The following is a 20901-nucleotide window of genomic DNA, read 5'->3' as shown; positions in this document are numbered from 1 at the left end:
TTGAATGGTTTTACTAAAATAGTCATTATTTGCTCCCAGCCATTTAGTGCCAGCATTTGTGATCCAAGCATACTTTCAGCATTAGATTTTTGGGGGTCTGAGATTGGTGTGATTTTTTTTGCCTATTCTTCTTGAAATACAAATTCATTTATTTTTCCAAGCTAATTTTGTACTGTGGCAGGGACTGATAATTACAAAATTTAAACACTGTTTTTCTTGCTTTGTTTTCAGAAAGCAGATCAGTAGCTCAGAATTTTGTATGGACTGTTACAGGCTTTATCTGAAGGAGGGTATCCCAGTCAGTTCTGACATCACAAGGCTCTTCTTTGTGAATTTTAGAGTTCATTTTTATTTTGGACCCTCCACTGAGAGATGCAAGGAGACAGGATAAGAATATTCATAGCAGAAATACCTTCTACATCTCTGCTAACCATCTTTGGATAAGATGTACTAGTGAAAGCATAACAAAATTTTATGTAAGGTTCCTATATGTAGAATAATAGTATCTGTTTCATTTTCCACAATATATAAAAAAAAATGTCTGGAAGTTCCAGTTAAACTTCTCTCAACTAGAAGCTACCAGAATGGCTGAAAAAAGGGATTTAAAAAGGATTTTTGTACTTTTGGAATATGGATTTCATTTAGAAAGAGAATATGAGTGCACTGATAATGATTTTGAAATAAGCTCTATCTGAAACATATGCGTAAATGTATTTATATGAAATGCATCTCTGACAACTGCTTAGAATTATATTTCTGTAATGTACTGAGCATCAATAAAGCCAGCACTATCCAGACTTATCTGTGGAGATTCTGTAACAACTGACCTACTTGCTCAGGGAACTGTCACAAATTTGCAGTATTTTTCAACCCAGATAGTTTCAAAAATACTTCAATCTCTTCTCAGCTGGGGAATGGAAAGTGTTAGAAATTGCCAGAAACCTTAAACCCTTGAAGTCCCAAGATGAACAGTTCCATATCACTAGGAAAGAGTGCAGTTTGATCCTTAGTAGTGATAACCCACACATGAAGTGCTCAGCCTAATTTTCTCCAGCCAATGTAGTTTTTAAGGAGAACTTGAATTACAACTGCAGGCAAGATAAATTTAATTTGGGTAGCGTTGCAGTCAATTTATAACAGAACTATTTACAATCCGTACTATTACGGGCCCTTCCTGTTTAGACAGAGGGTGTGTTCAGAGGTTTATTCCCTAGGGTGATTAAACTGTCTCTTACTAAACGTGGCCACCAAACGCGCAATTAAAAGGGAAATCTCATTTTCCTCCGGGGCCTCGCCCCTGAGGGGCACGAGCCGCCCACAGCCCCTGCCCCAGCGCGCGTCAGCAGCGGCCACCGTGCGCGCGCAAAGAGCGCGGCAGGGGCGGCCCCTCACGGGCCACGCCTCTTCCTGGGCGAGGCCCAGGCCCCGTGCCGGTCCCGCCCTACGCACGGCGGCCCAGCCGGCTCCATATGAGGTGGCTCCTGGGGAAGCGGCTCCTGGGAAAGCGAGCGATCTCCACGCCGCGGGCGGGCCGGAGGCCTCGCCGGCAGGGGCCGCCAGTCCCTCCGAGAACTCTTCTGGGAGCGATCGAGTGTACCGCTAGAGCGTCCGCCCGCGGGGCCGCTCCGGCCGGTGGCGCGCGCCCCTCTCGGTGGGCGGGCCCGCGCCCCCGGGTGCGCGCGGTAAGGCTGGGCAGGCGCCGCCATGATGAACAGCGGCGGCATCGGGGTCCCGTTGGGCTTCCCCCTGGGCCCCACGTCCGTCATCCAGGTCACCAACCTCTCCTCGGCCGTGACTAGCGAGCAGATGCGGACGCTCTTCGGCTTCCTGGGAGATATCGAGGAGCTGCGTCTCTATCCCCCGGAGTAAGTGGGGCCCGTGCCGCTCTCCGCAGCGACTGAGCCTAGGGATGAGGGAGAGGCGCGGAGGGGCCGGGAGGTGGCGGGAAGGGCAGGGGCGAGAGGCCAGAGGCGCCATTTTGAGTTCGGGCACCAGGGAGACGTCACGTGGTCCCTCCCCTTTGTATGGTCGGAGCTGCGGAGAAGGAGCTGCGCCCGCACTTAAGATGGCGGCGCCGGCCCTTTTCCCTCTTTCCTAAAACCCGCTTTCTGTGGCTTGTCTGTCTCCTCGCCCACGCTGGGTGCAGGCGAGCTAGACCGGGGAGTTCCAGGCCCGCCTTCGCCCGACTGCCTTTATTCTTTTTCTTTTTTTCCTTTTCTGTTGGAAGGGCGCTGTGGTCCGAGAAGGGGCTGTTCGAAAAGAATCCAGAGTAGCTGAGGTTTTGTAGCGGGCAGAGGAAGGAACCTGCCCTGCCTCGGAGTTGCCCCCAGTAAGGCTTGTGCAGTAAATTAATCCCAGGCGTCACATTTCTCGCTAAATTATAGCGGTTCGTGGTGTCAGCGGCTTGCGAGGGGTGCGCTCAAGTGGGAGATGCAGGGGCTTGTAAAATAGCAGTGTTGCCTCTCCCGAGAAGGCGATGATCAGCAGTAAAGGGGAGGAGATGAATTTTTTTTCTCTCGAGGCAGCAGTTGTACTGGGAAGCGAATAATAAATGTGCTTTAAAAATTAAATCGGAATAGTGGAAAGGACAGGGCATTATTAGCATGCCAATACGTGAGCTTTGATACAAAAATGCTCAGGCTAATAAAACTTCGATTTGCAAAAGGGAACAGCCAAAAAAGTTGGTGTTTATTAGTTTTTATATAGCTACATAACATCTGACTATATTTGAATACCAACCATTCAGAAAAAATAAACACTTAATACGTAAAGATATGCTTAAAATAACATATGCCTTACTGATAGCTATATGGTGGATTTTTATACAGTTTTCTGGGGCTTTGTCCTGGACTTGTTCCACACTTGGTTCTTTATATTTTTGGTTTTCTCGTGACTGAATCTGGTTTTTTGTTACAGCTGTTGTTCTTGTCTTTCACTAGGTTACATAACAGGTTTTAAGGGAAATGGGGACGTTCTTGACATTCATATACAAATAATGTCTGTGCCAGTATACAGTTTTGCCAGGGTGTATATACACATAAAATACTAAAATCCAGTACCATAATAGGGAATAACTTGGGAATGTCAAGGTTATAGTGCTGATTAATTCAGTTTTCAGAGATAGGATGCAGGATCGTGATTACCTGCTTTACTCTTGGTTTTATTTACCGTTATTTATGCATACATGTTAGAAGTGAGGCACTTCCCTTGCCTCATACTTCTGGACATTTGAACTGACTTCCAAATTGCTACCTTGCGAGAAAACTAAGTATGCCTAAGAACCCTAATGCCTTTCCTTAGAACCAAAAAAAAAAAAAAAAAGTGCCTCATGTTGACTTTTTGAAAATGTATTTAAATAACATTGTCATAACTTCATAAAATAGTATTTTATTGACAAGTGGATGGGAAGCAAAGATGTCCGAAATAAAACATAGATCACTATCAGTTTGCAATACAGTTAAAAACTGAAGCTGGTTTGCAAGGATGTGACAGGTCTTTTGCCTTGGGTGTGTACTCCAGTATGCTAGCCACTGCCACAGCCTAGTAGTGTTTTCAGTTTAGCAGGAGACCAGTGACACCTGTAGTTGGATTATTAGTCTCAGACAAGCACAGACAGTCCCATACACTTGTAATGCAGTTAAGGTTTGCCTTTCAGAGTAGGCCTCAAAATTACATGTGTAGCGGTGAGCCTTCCAATGTGACCTTAGGAAAATTTTTGAACAGTTAAATGTTGAAAAACTTACTGAGCAACAATTGGGTTTGGCAGAATGAGTTGTTTGAAAGCAGGGAGTTGCAAACTGTCTCTATTAGATGTGGAAAGACCTGCTGTGTAATACTGCTTGCTACTGAATAGTCTGGAGTGGTCTTGGAAGCTAGAACTCTGTTAGAGAAAAAACTTGATTTAACAAAAAGTTGGATGATGGACTGGTTTGTCATAACCCTTCCCTAGTCAAGGGCAAGACTGGATTGGCCTCCGTGTTCTGCCACCAGGAAGTTCTGCTCTGGTTGCAACCCAGCAGGCATTGAGAGATGGAGACACATGCCATACCAGACCTTGGCAATGGGGTTTGGGGCCTCCTCCAGTTTGGAGCCTAAAAGTGTTCTGTTCATGAACCAGAGTATTTTGACAAAGCCTAGTTTAGCGTTGAGGGCTGCCACCCAAGTCAATCTTACTTGTATCCCTTATCCATTCTGACACAGGTGGATGGGCCACCTTCACTTAAGGGACATCTTGTCTGAGAAAAGGGGTTGTCATCTGTATAGTCCAATAATTAGAATTGTTATATCCTGCAGTGACAGCAATGTAGGTGAGACTTCTGAGGCAAAACACACAGAGCCTTATTTAAACTGATCTGCACAATTAATCCATAGTATTCTATTTTAATAAGTTATTTCTGTCATGTCTTCCACACCTCACACACCCCGCCTCCCTGCCCCACTTGAGAAAATTTGGACAGTTGGAGAAGTGTTTTATAGCCTTTTTTTTCTTATTACTGTAGATTTCTGAATAAGTCCTTAGGAAATACTTTGGTTGATTTTTATTCTGTTAGGAGATGAATGTTGCCGTCTTTCTACAAAGTGAAACAAGAATGGTAGAATTGTCCCAATACTATTTAGATATTTATTTCCTCTTAATTTTTTTTTTTTTCTAAAGAAGCTAACTGAATTTTAGTAACTTTGAATCAGAGATATAGGAGTTGCTTTTTGACGTCGTAATCTAGGAGAAAGATCACAAGTCTCCCTCAATTCAGCCTCAGTGAAGGCTAGCAAAAATAAGGCGACAAAAGGAATTAGGATAGGACTGAACTGTTTTAGCAAAAAGTCGTCTTAAAAAGGCGCTGATGGGAAGACTTTTGAGGCCCCCTTCATTAAAAGAGAGGACTCAATCACTGTTAAACCTTCTAAAATTTTAGATCTCTTAGATCCTAATAGTTTCCCTTGAGGCAACTTCGATGTGTTTTTAGTAGAGAGTGTCACCTTGTAGAGAATTTCTCCTTTCTGACCTCTGGAAGGCACTTGGTATCAAGAAGTCTTTGTATGGCCTCATTTGCACCAGCGTTCAGACATCTAATATTTTTTAACATATTGTCCACGTAGCTTTTGTGTTCTAAATCAAGGAATACAGGAGAGTATATCTTACAAAAACACACTTGATAGTGCAGGCTTTATAGATGTTAAAATTTATAGGGATTACTGGGGAGATCTGAAACTGTGTGGAGCAGAATTATATTTTTGAGTTCACAATGAAAGCAAAAAAGGAAAAAAAAAATCAGGAGATATTAGAAGTTTTCAGCGGTGTGGACCATAGAACCTTCAGTGGTGACTTCAGCCATTTGGGTTATAATACTGAGGGATGTATTTAAAAAGAGACAAGCAAACACCATACACTGATGACAAGAAACTCCAAGACACGAGTTCCTCCCTTCCCTTATAGTCCTCTCCCCCACCAAACCAAAGCAAATAAAAAAATACTTTGTGGTGCTCAAAGTATCTCTAGAGTACTGAAGAAGTCACAGCTGGCTGTAATCTCTGATGCTGGAAACTGGTCTCAGCAGAGATCTTACAGCTGGCTCAGAAGCTGTTCTATGCAGTTAGTTCCTTCCTGAATGTGGAAACTTGAAATGGCAAAAGCATTATCCACCACAAATAAATAAAAGTGAGCAGGAGAAATGTAGTCAATCTTAAAATGTTTGTCTAAATTGTATGACGTTTTTGTGTCTCCCGCTCCCTGTTTAGTTTTTCTTCCCCTGTGTTGTCTTTTCTTACAGAATTTTCCATCATAGATGTTTCTGAATGCCATTCTGAATTTGGCCATCTCTAGATATCATACATTCGTGCTACTGTCCTGGTAGCGAGAAACATATTAGTCTGCCTGCCTGAGGCTTACATTTTTGGTTTATTTTTGTAAATAATATAATGAGATCACGTGTCTAAAACTTCTGATTTGTATTTAAATCCTGAAATCTAATAGAATAACTGGGGAAACATGTCCTTGGAATTTGAGGGGTCTCCAAGATGGGTTGTGTTAAACTTGAACTGCTGCTGGTGCTTCCAGAAATTTGACAGGTGTTTCCATTTTGGTTGAGACAGGACCAGGGTGAAACAGTCTGTGCAACATTTTTTCCATGATTTCAAATGAAACTCGCTGATATTCCAGGAATACTGTATTCTCTCTTTGAGTATTTACCTGTACTTCCTTCATGTGAAGAAATAAGCTGCTAATATAAAGCTTACAAACCTTGACTAGGGAATCCATTTTTAATGCAAAGTTACATTGTTTTGATCAAGATTGCAATGTTTACGTGTTTTCTCTTGGCATACAGTGTAATGAAAAAGTGAATTACAAATTTTCTTTCCTTTTGTAGCCAAATGGTGCGGTGCTCCTACTTCCTCCCATGTTTCTCCATGCTACATTGTGCTGAACTTAGGCAAATGGTTTTTGTTACAGTAGTCAGCTAAGACCCAGTACTTGAAAGCCCTCTCAAGAATTGTTTTTATCTTTGTAAGAATTAATAAAACTACTTTTGTGAAAGCCAGAGAAAGAATATTGATTATTACAGGCTAGTATCTGAACGACCCAGCAAAAAATTGCATGGCTTGTTGTTTGTCTTTCCTAAAAAAAAATATTTTCAGGAAAAAAAAGATAAACTATAAAATATTTACTTGGCAATTGTAATTGTCAAGTAAATATACTCCTTAAAATAGTAATTTGAAATGTACTGTTCAGTGTTGTATAGCCAGATAATATAAGAAAATTAGTCTTGTTAATTAGTGATTTTGGCTTACGTAAGTTTTCATTAAAAAGGCGCTCCATCTTTTTTCACTGATACAGCAAGTGGCAAGTTAGTAGATTTTTATACTTTAGGCTTCCCTGTCTAGGCAAAAACCCTTTTTTTTCCCTGAGGAGTAATAGTTAAAAATATATCCATACAATTATGACTAATTTTTATTTTTTCCTTTTATCTTGCAGCAACGCACCTCTTGCTTTTTCCTCCAAAGTATGTTATATTAAGTTTCGTGAAGCATCGAGTGTTGGTGTGGCCCAGCATCTAACTAACACGGTTTTTATTGACAGAGCTTTGATAGTTGTGCCCTGCGCAGAAGGTTGGTATTTTAGACATTCTTCTGTAATGTTGGTCTTTGTTGTGTTTGTTAATTGTTTTAAGCTTTCTGTGTAAGGTGATGCTCTGTTGTTGTTTTATTTTATTTGATTGCTTTTTGGGAAAAAAAAGGCCTTGAAACAAAATTGAAAATTGAATGAAAAAAGCCCCAGTTATACATGTTTAATTGAAATTCAGCATTGGCAAAAAGATAGTTGGTTTAACTTATAACTCAGGTTTCTGTAGCTATTATGTATTTTGAAGGAAAAGAAAGAAGAATAATTCCTTTTACTATGTTTGTGTAGGCAAATGTTTGCACACAGAGTTCTCACTGAAGTCAATGGAGCTCTGAGAAGATCAGGCAATTCCCTGACACTTAACATTGCAGTTTGAATCTTAATGTATCACCTTTGCTGTAAAAACTTTTTTTGCTGATTTGTGCTTTTTTAAAGATACTGATTATTTCTGCATTTTTAGAGTGAATCCCAGTTTTGTCTTACGACATGGTATACTCATTTGGCCATTTTAGAGTAATCTAATCCAAGATACTTAGCATTCAAAATACTGTTTGAATATAAATGTTTATCTGCTAGTTTAATTTTTAAACTTTTTTCTTTCTTGTTACTGTTGAAAATGTTACTTCATGTGCCATAAAAAAATTCCTTGTGTATACTGGTACTCCTTTTTTGGTTTGGGTATCTGTTTAAATATGCAGTGATCTGTCCAGAATGCTCCCATCATAAAATGTTCTTAAAAACATTACTAATGTAATGTAATTACATTAAATATTCTTAAAAACGTTACTGATGTATGTAATTACATTAAAAGTCTTCATGAGATAAAATACTTGATTAATACATTGACAGATGTTCCTTCCCCTAGGTCTGAGGCCATGCTTTTATAGATCTGTTGAGTACATGACAATTTGTGTTCTTAGTAGAAGCATCCTAGATTTGAATGCAATTACATGAAGCAGAGTCCTGTGGCAGGCATATCAATGGATTTAGGCAGAGCCCCATTGACTTCATTGGGATCACTGTGGAATTTAGCCTCTGACTGGTAGCTGGACCTTTTGCCTCCTTGGAATGGAATCATTCCAGCTGATGGAGTGAACCTGACTTTACTTTCAACTTGGTTGCTGTTTTGCCATGAACAACAATATGTAGAGTGATTGAACTGTAAACTGCAACAGATCAAGAAATACCTCTTACTAACGTCTCTAGCTGCAAGAATCAGGTTTTGGTTTAAAAAAATACTGTTGACTTCTTGCAGTTTGTTAACAATGGTCCCAGAGTACCATGTTTTGGTGTGTTTGCTGCATCATGATCTAGATAGTGTGAGATGAATGCTGCTATAATACTCATTTGGGATGTTCTTAACAAACTGACAGGTCTCAAAAATTTCCCAAACTATAAAAGTACTTTCACTAGAGGCCATATTGACCTACAGTGTACTGCCTATTCTTGTAGCTTTCTTAGGCAGGTCATACCGCACATACATTTATCTTTGTAAAGCCTAGGTTTTTAGTTCCTTTTGTGTCTTGTTTTGGGGACTCTTTGTTTTCATATTTAACTTGTTCTTAAACCACAAAGAGAATATTGCTGTATGCACTGGAAAGTGTGTAGAGGCTAAGGGCACCAGAGTCTCCAATTGAAGAATTGCCCCATAATAAATAGACTAAAGATTATTCCAAATCTTAGTTTTATATTTCATCAGTAAGATCTTAACACTGGTTCAGTATTGCCAGAGAGGGAAGATGGCTGCCTAATGAGGGAACAACACTTCCTGGTGTTTTTCTTGTGATGAGATCACTGCCTGACATGATATGGCAGCAGGCAGGTAAAGCTATATTTTCCTGTGTCTTTTGTGGTAGACAGTGAATGAAAGGAGAATAAGTCAAAATTCTGACAAATCTTGTTCCAGCTCTGTTGATAACTGGCTGATCAGGCATTTCTGAGAAAATGTGATCACTGTTCAGAATCATTCTGGACTCCACAAAAATGCATGCATAATTAGGTGAACAAGGTTTTGAGATTGCTTTTTTGATGTCAGAATGCTGTTCTCTGTAACTTTGTATCAGAATCACTCATTTATAAGAAGATGTGAATTTATACAAATTTAACTTTCTGATGAATTTATTATTGTGTGGAATAAGTATGGCTTTGGAGACCATGGCACAAAGGTTTTTTCACTATGTATCATACGATGCACTGTTAACGGAGTCAGTGAACTGGATTGTGGGTTTTAAAAGTAGTGATGGCTTTTTATCCTACCAGGAGGTAAAATTATACCATTGACCAACATTGCCAGTAATAAAACATTTAATGTGTGAAGTTAAACATAGAGGAGAGGTAAAATGGAAATCTAAAAACCCGGTTCAAAAAAATAGAAAAAACCCTGACATTTGGAGTGTATTTAAAGAGTGGTAAATCAAGGAGGAAATCGCTACAGAATGAAATCAATGTAAAGTATGTGACAATTTAACAAAAATGTTATTGTAAATGAAGTAAGACCATTAAGCTGTGAAAATACAACTTTTTGTGTGTGTGTATTGGTAGGTTTTTCTTTAAATATGCTTTGAAAATGCAAAGATGAAAGCTAAACAAAGATGCCACCCTAATCTTTCTAAATTTTATGTCCACATTATCTGGTAGATGGATTTTGACTATTAATTTGGTTTTGTATGTTTTCTCTGTGTGATATTTGTGCATTATTAGATGACTAGACTGGCCAAGGCAGACCTGTTACACTTGCCTGAGTTAGGCATTGTTTGCCATGCCACTAAACCTGCCGCCAAGTGAAACCTTCATGGGGGAAATGAGATCGAAGTCTGACCTGCTGAAGATGGACGCCCTGTCTCTGTTTTTATTTTATTTTGCTTTCTTTCCTTTGTTTATTTTATTTTTATTTTATTTTGTCCCTTTTTTGTTTTGTTCTGTTAAATCTCTTTCCCTTGTACTTGTGAACTGGTACTTCAGTTCTGTAAAATGATGTTTGTAAAGGGTTCACAGTGTTTGATTTTGAAGTTGATTTGAAGCTGCTTATGAATGGTGGATGGTATATGGAGAATTCAGAATATTATTCGTTTTTAGTGCTCTGAATTAAGGATAAATTTGATTTGGAATTTGTTTAAGTATCTAAATTGTGCAGATGAGTACATTGTGTCAGAAGACAGGAATAGTGTTTCGAGATATATTCTTCCATATGTTGTGCTTTATGAGATTATCTTGGAAAAGGACAGTTAAAACTCTTCTGGAGAAAGCAACTTTAGAAAGTAAAGTTATAATATTTCTCTGCTACTTTCCCTCAGCAGAATGTTCTATTTTATGTTGCACCAGCTATTTAAAAGAAGGCTTACTATTTATGCCTAACATGATGAGTTTAAAATAACTATTTCTGAAATTGAACTTTTATGAATATTGACTGTCATGAAATATTCGTTTACTTCTGATGAAACCTTTCTCCAGTGAGGTCAGCTGGTAGTAAGATTTCATCATTTTTTTTTTCTGTAGCTCTCAGAAAAAGCTATTTACCACTCATAAGTACAAATGCAGCCTGAAGTTTTGGTTGGAGTGTGTTATGTGAGACACCTTGTCTTTTAACACTGTTACTTGTGGGAAGATTGAATCAGTTCTCTTTGTGTGTGTGTGTGTGTGTTGCACTCTGACATGCTCTAGTGGTGATTATTTCAGGAAGATGTTTTAAAAAAACATTAAAGTCATACAAAAAAAAAAGGGTTTTTGCAGTCATCCCAGAGTCTCAGAAGCCCTGGCAGTTCATGCTGGAGTGACTGATCCTTAAAGGATGTTCTTCTTGTGAAACAGAAGTGGTGGTGGACAAAGTGGTGTGTCTAGTCCTCAGACACTGCTCTTCCCAGCCAGCTGCACTGGGATCTCTTGGTTTCACTCCTTTCACCAGACTCTGCACTGCAGCTGGGAAGAGCTTTGATTTGTGATCTTTGTTGGATTTGGCTGTGACAATTGTAATTGCCAGTAGCTCTAATCTCTTTATTCCCTTCTGCTAAATCCACTAAGATTCATGAGTTGGATCTAATAGAAATTATTTCATTTCTAATCATACATGTTCCACTGACGTAAAATAGAAGGAAAATATTGACCTTTTTTAATGTTAAAATAGACTGTGAACTCTTCACTATTTTTAAAACAAGGAAACTCATTGCAGGAACACTTTGGGATGTGAGGGTTAACTTTGTAGGTTCACTACAAAGAATTGGAAATAAATTTCTTTGGAGCGCTTGAGGAATAAAAATACTGTCACTAATACTTGTTGGATACAGATGATTCTGTTTAACCTCCAGCAAAATGGGTTCTAGTATGGACTAGGTTGTCTAGGGCTCTTTAGACTAATGTTACAAAAAAGTAGCAATCACACCCGTGCCTTTAAGCAATGCTGGAACAATGTACATTTGCTTCCAGATTCTTTTGCAAAGGGAAGAATCAATAAATGATCATAGAACCTGCAGTTCACTGAGCAGAAGAGCTTCTAAGAAATCTGTCTAAGGATGTGGTATAGATAAGGCATAATTACTTTGACTACTCCCTCATTAGAAAATAAATATCTTCACCTCATTCTTACTCAGATTTTAAATACTGTGTTCTAAAAATGAAAGTATTATTTTTGAACTAAATTGTCCTAAACTGTTGTGTCATAACCCACATGTTTTGATGTATTCAGTGGGCTTGTATTTCCTTTACAAATACAACCACAGAGGTAAAACTGCAAAATTTAAAGTTTTTCACTCATGAAGTCATTTGGACTCGCATGTTAATTTGTTTTTCAAAACTATTTAAAGAATATGGAGGTAGATACTCAAGATACTGGAGATTTATTTTTGTTCCTCCACAACAGTGTTCTCTAGAATTCTTTTAAAACTTGACCTAGTCTTAAAAACTGGAAAAGTTATTCTGAAGAGACAGTGTCATTGAATATACAGGCAAATTTTCAGGGTTCTGTCTGTAGAAATAGACCCTTTCTCATTCTTGAAAACAAAATAAATGAATCTTTCTTTGTGATGTGGAACTGACCAACATGATTTTTGTATTTAAAATAGAACTTCACATTGTTGAAAGACCAAAGTATTCTGGAAATAATGCTGCAAACTTTACAATTTACATATGCATGCTGTTCATTCTGGGAGGTGCTGTAGTGGTGAACTTACCTGAAATGTTCAGTGGATTTCTGGAGCAATGTTTCAGCAAGTTAATTATTTCAGTTATTTCAGTGCTATGATCCATATACTTAAAGTTTATGCTTCTACTGAAGTCACTTTGTGAACTTGAGTCATTCTTAGTCTGTCTTAGTTATATGTGCCTAACTGAGCTCCTGTTTAAAAGAGCTAAATGCCTAAGCATTTTATAAGTTTACTTGGTTAAGTGTGTATTGAATTGGCTGTATGTAAGTGCATACTTAAATTAGGCATATACTTATGTACAGTACTGACGATGGATCTCAGTTAGCATGCAGACATACCACTATCAGAACCATTTCTACCTTTGGATTTAATTGTGCCATGTCTCTTGATCCATAGAAACCTGCATGGGTAGCTGTTTAATTGCAAGATGCGAACTGTTAAGGATAAGTTCTGGTTCATTACTCATTTGTAAAAACTTTAATACTTTGATTTTCAGAACTGGTACATAATTCTGTGCCTAATTTGCATGCACATCTGCTGGAACTCTCTATTCCAAAAGCCTGTTAGTAGGCCTACATATTAGGCAGGGTACACAAAGTACCTGATACTTTTGAGCAATCAGGCAAATCAGGTACACCTCTTATTGCATGCCTGACTTCAAAATGAGATCTGTTAAGAGTGCTGAACATTGTGATGTGGTGGCTTAGATTCATGCATGTTTTTTTAAAAAGTCCTGGAAGTCATTATTGCACAGTTAACTGCTAAGTGCTAATTATTTTCCTATTTTTCTCTCTTAGTTAGCAAAATTAAGTGGTTTCTTACATGTTGAGTTGCAAGGTGTCTCAAAATTTAACATAAATAAAATAAATGTAAATAGGAAGCATGAAAAAAAGGGTACTGTTATTTTATCTGTTCTGTTCCACCCATGCTACATATAAATTAAGTTTCCTTTAGATTTGTTTTGTCATTCAGTCATATCCAGCTGTAACCCAAACTTTCCCACAGATCTGTAGAGCAGGTTTGCAGCACTTGTTTCTTTTCATTTTTTAAATTATTATGTTTTCTGTGGTGTCAGTTGGAACTCATATCGCTAAACCTGCATGGTGTTTTGAAACCTACCTTGAATTTTCCTTTTCGATAAGAATATTAATCTTCAAATTTTGGATTTAGATGTTTTGTAAAGAAAACATCCATCTGACATGTTTGTTAAAACATGCAGTTTTAATCAAGGCAGGAAACCGCTGGCACACTTTTTATGTATTACTCGACTATTAAAACAATGTTGAAATAAGAGCATTTACTTATATTAAGGTCCATGAGGAAGTACCAAAGGACTCAGTTGGTTAGCATATGTACAGTTATGCCAGTAATTTTGAACAGATCGTTAATACCAGTGTAGTTAGAACTTCTTTCACAAGTTTTTTAGTTTTGTGTTTAATGTTTGTGCCAGTTGTAATCCCTTTGCGTTTCAAATTTAAAATGTATATTTAATTGTAATCACAATTGTTTAACATTTAATGGTTTTTGTTTTGGAGATATTTTAGGGGTTCATTTAGTAGTCTAATCATGGCTAACATTCAATGAAACCAACATTTAATTCAGATTAGTTATTACTTACTTCTGGTGTTACAGGAGGACTATAATCAGGTCAAAATAGCAGGAAGTACTTACGTTGGGAAAAGAGAGCTAGCTTAGCCTGATCAAGCTGAAATTATGATTTTCTTCAATCTCAGTAAATTTAGAGTTAACTTAGCAGTTTCGGATAAACTGAGGTGACTAGAATATGAGAGTACAAATCTTAAGTTTTTTCTACTCTTCCTTCCTCCCCCTTCAACTTCACTTGTAGTGTGTATTCTGTGCAGTCACAGTAGTTCAGTAGTTTATTATTTTATGTTTTATTTATTTTTACATTATAAGTAGGTAGCACCAAAGGAATAAAGAAAAGCACAAATTTCAGTCAGCACATACTTTGTTTTTTTCTTTTTTCCTTTTTTATTTTTTCTTTTTTTTTTTTTTTTCTTTTTTTGGTTTTCTTTCTTTTACTGATTTGGTTATTTGCCATTTCTGGGGATTAAACTTTAAAAAATGTTCTTCTTTTCTGTATCTGATGTTCTGTGTGCTATTAGTGATGCAGCCAACACGAACGGTTGTCATGTGTAAAACAACTTTCGATCACCGCGAAAACACCGCCCTGGGAAAGCGTCCATGCTTGATATCGTTTGGTTCATGAACGTTAAGTTTCCAGTACAGGTGACCCATAGCTCAAAGTGTTAAATAATTATATACATTATTCAGTTTTTAAAATAATAATCCATTAATGAGATTGCTAGTCTTTGAAGTTTTGCTCACTTTTGTTTTTCCTAATAGAGCAGGGTAAAAGGAAAAACTTAAGTTATTTGTTTCTTTGTAAGGATCTGGTAGATAGATTCATTGTTATTTATTACATTTTTAAATGCAAGGGTAATTGTAAATTCATAGAAAGAGTAACATCTGGCTAGTGTTCCAGCTCTGTGTAATGCTTTCATTTGCTTCTTCAGGTAAAATCCCAGATGAAGCCAAAGCCCTGTCTCTATTGGCGCCTGCTCCTACTATGACAAGTCTGATGCCCGGTGCCGGGTTGCTTCCTATACCTACACCAACTCCCTTGACTACAGTAAGTGAAGTTCAGTGTCTGTATAATTTCCAGTTTCCTCTGTTCTCTGTAGCCTTTTCTGTGGACAGGGAATGAGGACTATCTAGTCAACGGATGTTGCAGTGAGGGTTTAAGCTGTGTTGACTCTCCTGAGGATTGATAAGAAGATATCCATGTGCTACCTTCCCAGGGTTTTTCTTTCAGTTATCTATTTTCCAAAATAGTGGGTAAATACTGGGTTTGGTTTTTGTTCATTTTTAATTGCTATCCTACCCTGTAGGGCCATTAATTTGGTCCAGTGGTAGTTACCACTGACAAAAATTTTATTAAAACCTAAGTCACATTGTCACCAGTTCTTCAGAATATTAAAAGCTGCAGTAGAGACTTTTCCTTGATATCTCTGTGGCAAGATTTTTGACTGTGAGACTGTCTTAACAATGGTTTTGCTATGAAAAGTAGAGGAGCTTGGTTATGCTGTTTTTCCTCCATTTCGTTTTGCCTCTGTAAGCCTTTATTGACATCAGTGAGTTGCTGTGGTTTATTGAAGGAAAATTTAAGGTTAAAATAGAGTAGTATTTTCCTTTGTTACATAAAAGAAGGTACTGATGGCTTATTAAGAATTCCCCACACTTCTTAGAAAATTAATTTCTTGAAAAGGCAGTTGCTTTCTGGGTAGAGAAAATTCAAGCCGGGAACTCAATGGACTGATTTTGTAGTGATTTTTAAGTGACTTTTTATAACATTTCACTGGGGAGTTTTCCACTACTAGTTCCAAACATTAAAGCTGTATGCTTTTCACATTCTCTTAGTGGAAGAACTTAAAACATTCTTTGCATTTCAACTGCAATTAATTTTGTCTTGGTTGATTAATTTGTCCAGAATACACTTATGTGTCCTTTGATCCTGAGCACTGGAAGCTCCCTTCTTTCCTTGCTGAGCAAGATCTCAGCCATTCCTTGTCTAGTCCAAATAATTGTTTCCAAAAAATAAATATACTAGCAGTGTCTGAAACTTATTTGACTTACTCAATTTATTTGACTCTAAGCATTAGAGCCTGTATGTTCTGTGATTAATATAAATCCCTGTCCAGATCTCTTTCATAAGATGTTAACTGATAACCCACAGAATATCTTAACTATGGAAGCTTATTTCTGGGTAGATTTTTCTTCTTTAAAAAAACTGTTACGCTGTGACCTTTAAAGTATTGCTTGTACTCATTAGATCTGTTTTTGCAGAAATTCATCCAGGCAAACAAGTATTAAGAAGTGGAATATCTTTCACCAGTGCTTGGCTGCAAAGTGTATTCTGTGCTTGTATTTTCCAGCTTGGTGTTTCACTTGGTACTTTAGGGGCTATACCAGCAGCAGCATTGGATCCTAACATTACGGCACTAGGAGAAATACCACAGCCACCAATTATGGGAAATGTGGATCCATCCAAAATTGATGAAATCAGGAGAACAGTCTATGTGGGAAACTTGAATTCCCAGGTAGCTTTTTTTTGTTTCTGTGTTGTGGAAATACTAACAGAAGGTATGAAAATGTTATCTGTGAATTCTAATCTTACATATTAAAAGAGTTTCTGTTAGTTAATGGCAACATGAATTTAAACAAAACCCCCTAAATTTTTTTATTCATGATGTTTTGAATTTTGAAGGTTCATGTGCCGGTCAGATTAGACCAGGCATTGTCAGAATACCAGAGAATCCACTGTAGATCATTTAAAGAAACCTACTTCTAATTGTGTGCTGATTAAATGTACAGTTTGCTTGTGTTAGATGAGCAATCCTCAGAAGTCATGAGATCATTGTAGCTGTCCTCCACAGCACAGTGTAGTTGCTTAGGTACAGTAAGATGAAATGATGTGTCCTGCTGGAAGTTGCAAAATTAGCATAAATATCTTTCAATCAGAAGCTTGGTTTTTTGAAAGATGATCAGATTAATTGAAAAATATTTGCTTTTGACTGATAGGAATGTAAGTATTACATTTTGTGGTTTTTGGCTTCTGAAACAGCCTATTGAGTGTAAAAGTACTGTTGATTGTGATGTAATAAAACAGACTGGTAGGTAGAAGAAAGTCAAATCTAAATCCTTTAATATTGTTTGGATTTTTTTTGCTTTAGTTGATCAAAAGTCATAATTAGTACTTTGGAAACAGGTATAAGGATTACTTCAGATTAGTTACCTAAAAAGTGGAAAATCCCATGTAAATTTCTTTTGGTTTTTTTTTCACCTAGGTGAAGGACTAAGGGCTTGTGACTGTACTATTTAAAATTGTAGAATATTAATCTTTAGATTAATGGAAGAAAATATATGCATCTTTAAGACTTAAAACGTAACATTCCCAAATTCACGTCACCTTTGTAATGATGCTGAGATATCATTCCAAAAATCTGTGGCTCTTAGACTATCCAATATATTAGATAATTTTCATTGTATAGTTTACTTCAGCTTAGCTCTTCAACTCTTTCCTAGACTACAACAGCAGATCAGCTGCTTGAATTCTTTAAGCAAGTTGGAGAAGTCAAATTTGTGCGAATGGCAGGTGATGAGACACAACCAACACGATTTGCTTTTGTGGAATTTGCAGACCAAAATTCTGTACCTCGAGCTCTTGCCTTTAATGGAGTTATGTTTGGAGACCGGCCACTGAAGTAAGAAATTAATTATCCATATTACTGTTGAATGAGACATTTCTTTTTATCATTATACACACATTTATGAATTATGTGTAGCAAAATGCTGTGACTAATTTTTTTTCAGTATGTGAACCTGTTGTTAACAAACAAAAACATTTTTATCAATTCCAGTTTCACGGTTTGGCATAAATTTCTCTCAATAGAATACGTATAGATTTGAGTAAAATACACTACCTCAAGATTAATATAATTGTAAGCTACAATAGTGAAAAAAAATCTTTAAAGTCCATAGTACTGATTAAGTTGTCAGTATGATGTGTATGTAGTTAGTAGGTGTTAATGTGAAGATTTGATCTGAAATAGAGGAGTAACTTCCTGGACTTCTAAAAACATGGTAACATAAGAATACTGTCCTGCCTTTCTTTAAAAGTGGTAAGATTTCAAAGTAATAAAAGATACTTTGGATACTTGGAGCAGATGGGTGCTAAACTTTTAAGTTTTTAATTTTATACAGTGTTGTTTCCTTACTTGCTATTCATTTGCCCTGTTCAGCATTTAAGAATGAGAGGTTGTTATTTTTCTTTAATTTAGGATAAATCACTCCAATAATGCAATAGTGAAGCCTCCTGAAATGACACCACAAGCTGCTGCCAAGGAGCTAGAAGAAGTGATGAAGAGAGTAAGGGAAGCTCAGTCTTTTATATCTGCTGCTATTGAGCCAGGTAGGTATATTGTGTTAATTAATAATTACTGAACAGGCGCATTCTGTGTTTGCCTTGGTACACCTTTCAAGAGCATTTTCAGACACAAGAAGAGTATCAAGAGGTATTCAGTCAGTACATGTTGGGGAAAAAAACCAAAATAATCAAAATTCTGTTCATGCACCTAAGCAGTGGCAGGAAGCTTTTTATTTCATCATATCTTGTTTTCAGGTGCATGTTCTCTGAATGTTTTCAAACATGCAAATTTAATACTAAATCCATACTTAATGATGGCACTTTTTAAGTTAAGAGCACTTGAAAATGTTTAAAAGAATATGCTTTCTATTTTTTGTTGTCTTTTAGCACTCATTAGTGCCATAGTTTTATGATGAGCATGAGCTAGCATGGATCTGAAAGCAGTAATATTATGCTTTCCTGATCTATAAGCAGCAAGTGAATTTGGTTTCTTTTTCATGATTCCTAAAGGCTGTATGCATCCTTAAAGCATAAATAATGAAACCATAAAGAATAAATCTGGGATAAATATTAACATATTGTAACGGATTTCTTTTCATCGAGATTGTTTCCCTGTTAACACTGAGATGCCAGCTCAGGGAGGAAGGTGGTGTTGTGTTGAGAGGTCAGACATAACAGTGGTGATTTATGTTGGCTTAAACTGATTGCAAAACCACAGCATAAAAAAAATCTCAACTTTGTAAATTTTCTGCTTCTTTTCGTCAGCAACTTTTTGCCATTCTTCTTATTAACAAACCCAAATATTGTCTTGTGTTGGTTAGATAGCATGGAGTCTTGAGGGTTATTTGGGGGGAATTATTTTCTGTTGTGTTTTTTGTTTAAAAATAAAAGAACTCCAGCACTTTATTACTGTAAAGCAACAGGATAGCAATTAGACTCTTTACTGTGGTGAGCTCACTGTTTAGGTTTCTATTGGCTTTCTAGCCTTCGGTCAGACTTTTCAGCCTGTTCTGTTCTTTCTTTCCTCCTACAAAACAATGAGGAATAAAACATCAGTATTTGTACAGTGAAATATCTAAAAATACAGACAGTAATACTTACATTCTATACTTGTTTTCAAAATTATGCCCTCTAAATTTACTCTATTCTTCTCAAGTTATTAAAAAAAATAAGAAGGTAATTATATTAAATAAATAGAGCAAAAGGAGGACATGTTATGATCTTGTGCATTGTGGCAGCAACATAAATCCCATTCATAGTAGAGCTAGCTGTTTATAATTATCTGGTTTATGTGTACTGCTGCAGGATGGCTGCACTCAACGAGTATATGCAATGACTTTCTTGGATGTTTCTGAAGGATATTTGCAAAGAAGGAAGATGTGCAGAGAGTAGGCCCCTTGCAATATATGTGGTACATTCCACTTGTGCCAGATTGTTAACTGGGATCTTTAAATGTTCTGAGCTTACACTGCAAAGTGGTTTTTTCCTCTCAGAGTCTGGAAAGAGCAGTGAAAGAAAAGGCGGTCGATCTCGTTCCCATTCTCGTTCAGAATCCAGGTCTAGCTCAAAATCCCGATCTAGGAGGAAAAGATCACACTCAAAACACAGGTAGGTATGCTTTTTGTTTCAGACTAAGATCATATTGGGATTTTTTGCAAGGTGCTGGTTACTGATATCTTTTAGTTACAGACGAGTATTGCTGTAGAGATTACTAACTTGCACCCAGAAGATCAGCATAACCAGAAACTTTCTCTGAACAGATACTCATTTCCTCTAAACCCTGACTGTTTATAGGATTACTTTTCAGTTTTAACATTCTAGAAGGCACTTCCTGTGTCACGTAAAATAGTAAGTTCTGTGGGTTTTTGTACATTTTATGTTTTTGTACGTTAGGCTGTGTAGCCAAATAACATTTTGTGACCTGTATTATAAAGAGAAACCTGCGTTTTGTGTATGAAGCATATAACTTACTGGTAACACCTGAGCAGATGGGTTGGCTGTTTTTTTTGGCTGGTTTTGGTATTGTCCTCAACTTCTAAGCATTGAGTTAATTTTGTCCTGTAAGTGTTTTTAAAAAGCATACGGAAAAGGTTTCAGGGGCAGTTTCTCATTTTTCAGATTTTGTTTGCTTTGCTAAATTTATTCAGTTCTGAAACAGAAAATTATTAGATCATTCTTGAAGATTAAGATTTTTTTCTATGAATGAAACAGGCTTGTTCTGTGAGAGTTATAAAGGCTTCCCAAAATGGTCCAGATTCTTTCAATGTCAAGAGTATATTCTGAGAACCTAGGTAAATAAATTTAAAGATACTTGGCTGTGTTGAGGATAAAAAAACCGCCAAAATTTGGATTGTTAGTTGATGGCTTACACTTTTAAAAGTGGATGTTGTCCATATTGCAGCAACAGCTCTGAGGCATCCTTTCATTCATGTCTTCAAACAAGACTAGTAGGATACTTTTAAATACAGAAAATCTGGTGAGAGGGAATTATCATAAATTATACTATCAAATAAATGTGATACAAGTGCAGGCTTCAATGTTGCAACAGCAGGGAACCACAGCAGGTGCTCTCTATTGACTTCAAAATGTCAGGTGCCTTGTTAATGCAAGAAGGACCCTTTGGTCACTGCCTTATTGCTTGCTTCTCTGCTATGTCCCTAACTGAAGGCTGAATAACTGAAAAACAAACTGGTTTTTGTTCA

General features: G+C 37.2%; 1 protein-coding gene across 3 annotated transcripts in view; it reads left to right on the top strand.

The window, feature by feature from the left end:
- Positions 1 to 1430: 1430 nt before the first annotated feature.
- The window catches only part of SREK1 (splicing regulatory glutamic acid and lysine rich protein 1), a 33166-nt gene continuing 13695 nt past the window's right edge, over positions 1431 to 20901 (top strand). Inside the window, exons 1-7 of one of the 3 annotated variants that reach the window (XM_071425302.1) lie at positions 1431 to 1865; positions 6971 to 7104; positions 14790 to 14905; positions 16209 to 16373; positions 17359 to 17537; positions 18114 to 18244; positions 19693 to 19807. In XM_071425302.1, the coding sequence (XP_071281403.1) occupies positions 1705 to 1865; positions 6971 to 7104; positions 14790 to 14905; positions 16209 to 16373; positions 17359 to 17537; positions 18114 to 18244; positions 19693 to 19807 (1001 nt within the window). In that variant the 5' untranslated portion in view covers positions 1431 to 1704. Of the gene's footprint in view, positions 1866 to 6970; positions 7105 to 9817; positions 14503 to 14789; positions 14906 to 16208; positions 16374 to 17358; positions 17538 to 18113; positions 18245 to 19692; positions 19808 to 20901 lie in introns of those variants that run through there. The other 2 variants (XM_071425304.1, XM_071425303.1) reach the window with 2 other exon arrangements.

Source organism: Agelaius tricolor, unplaced genomic scaffold (assembly GCF_023055355.1).
Source record: "Agelaius tricolor isolate 1412-34295 unplaced genomic scaffold, bAgeTri1.0.p SCAF_4, whole genome shotgun sequence".
Taxonomy (NCBI): Eukaryota; Metazoa; Chordata; class Aves; order Passeriformes; family Icteridae; genus Agelaius; species Agelaius tricolor.
Note: the sequence above shows the minus strand (reverse complement) of the source record. Positions and strands in the feature narration are given on the sequence as shown.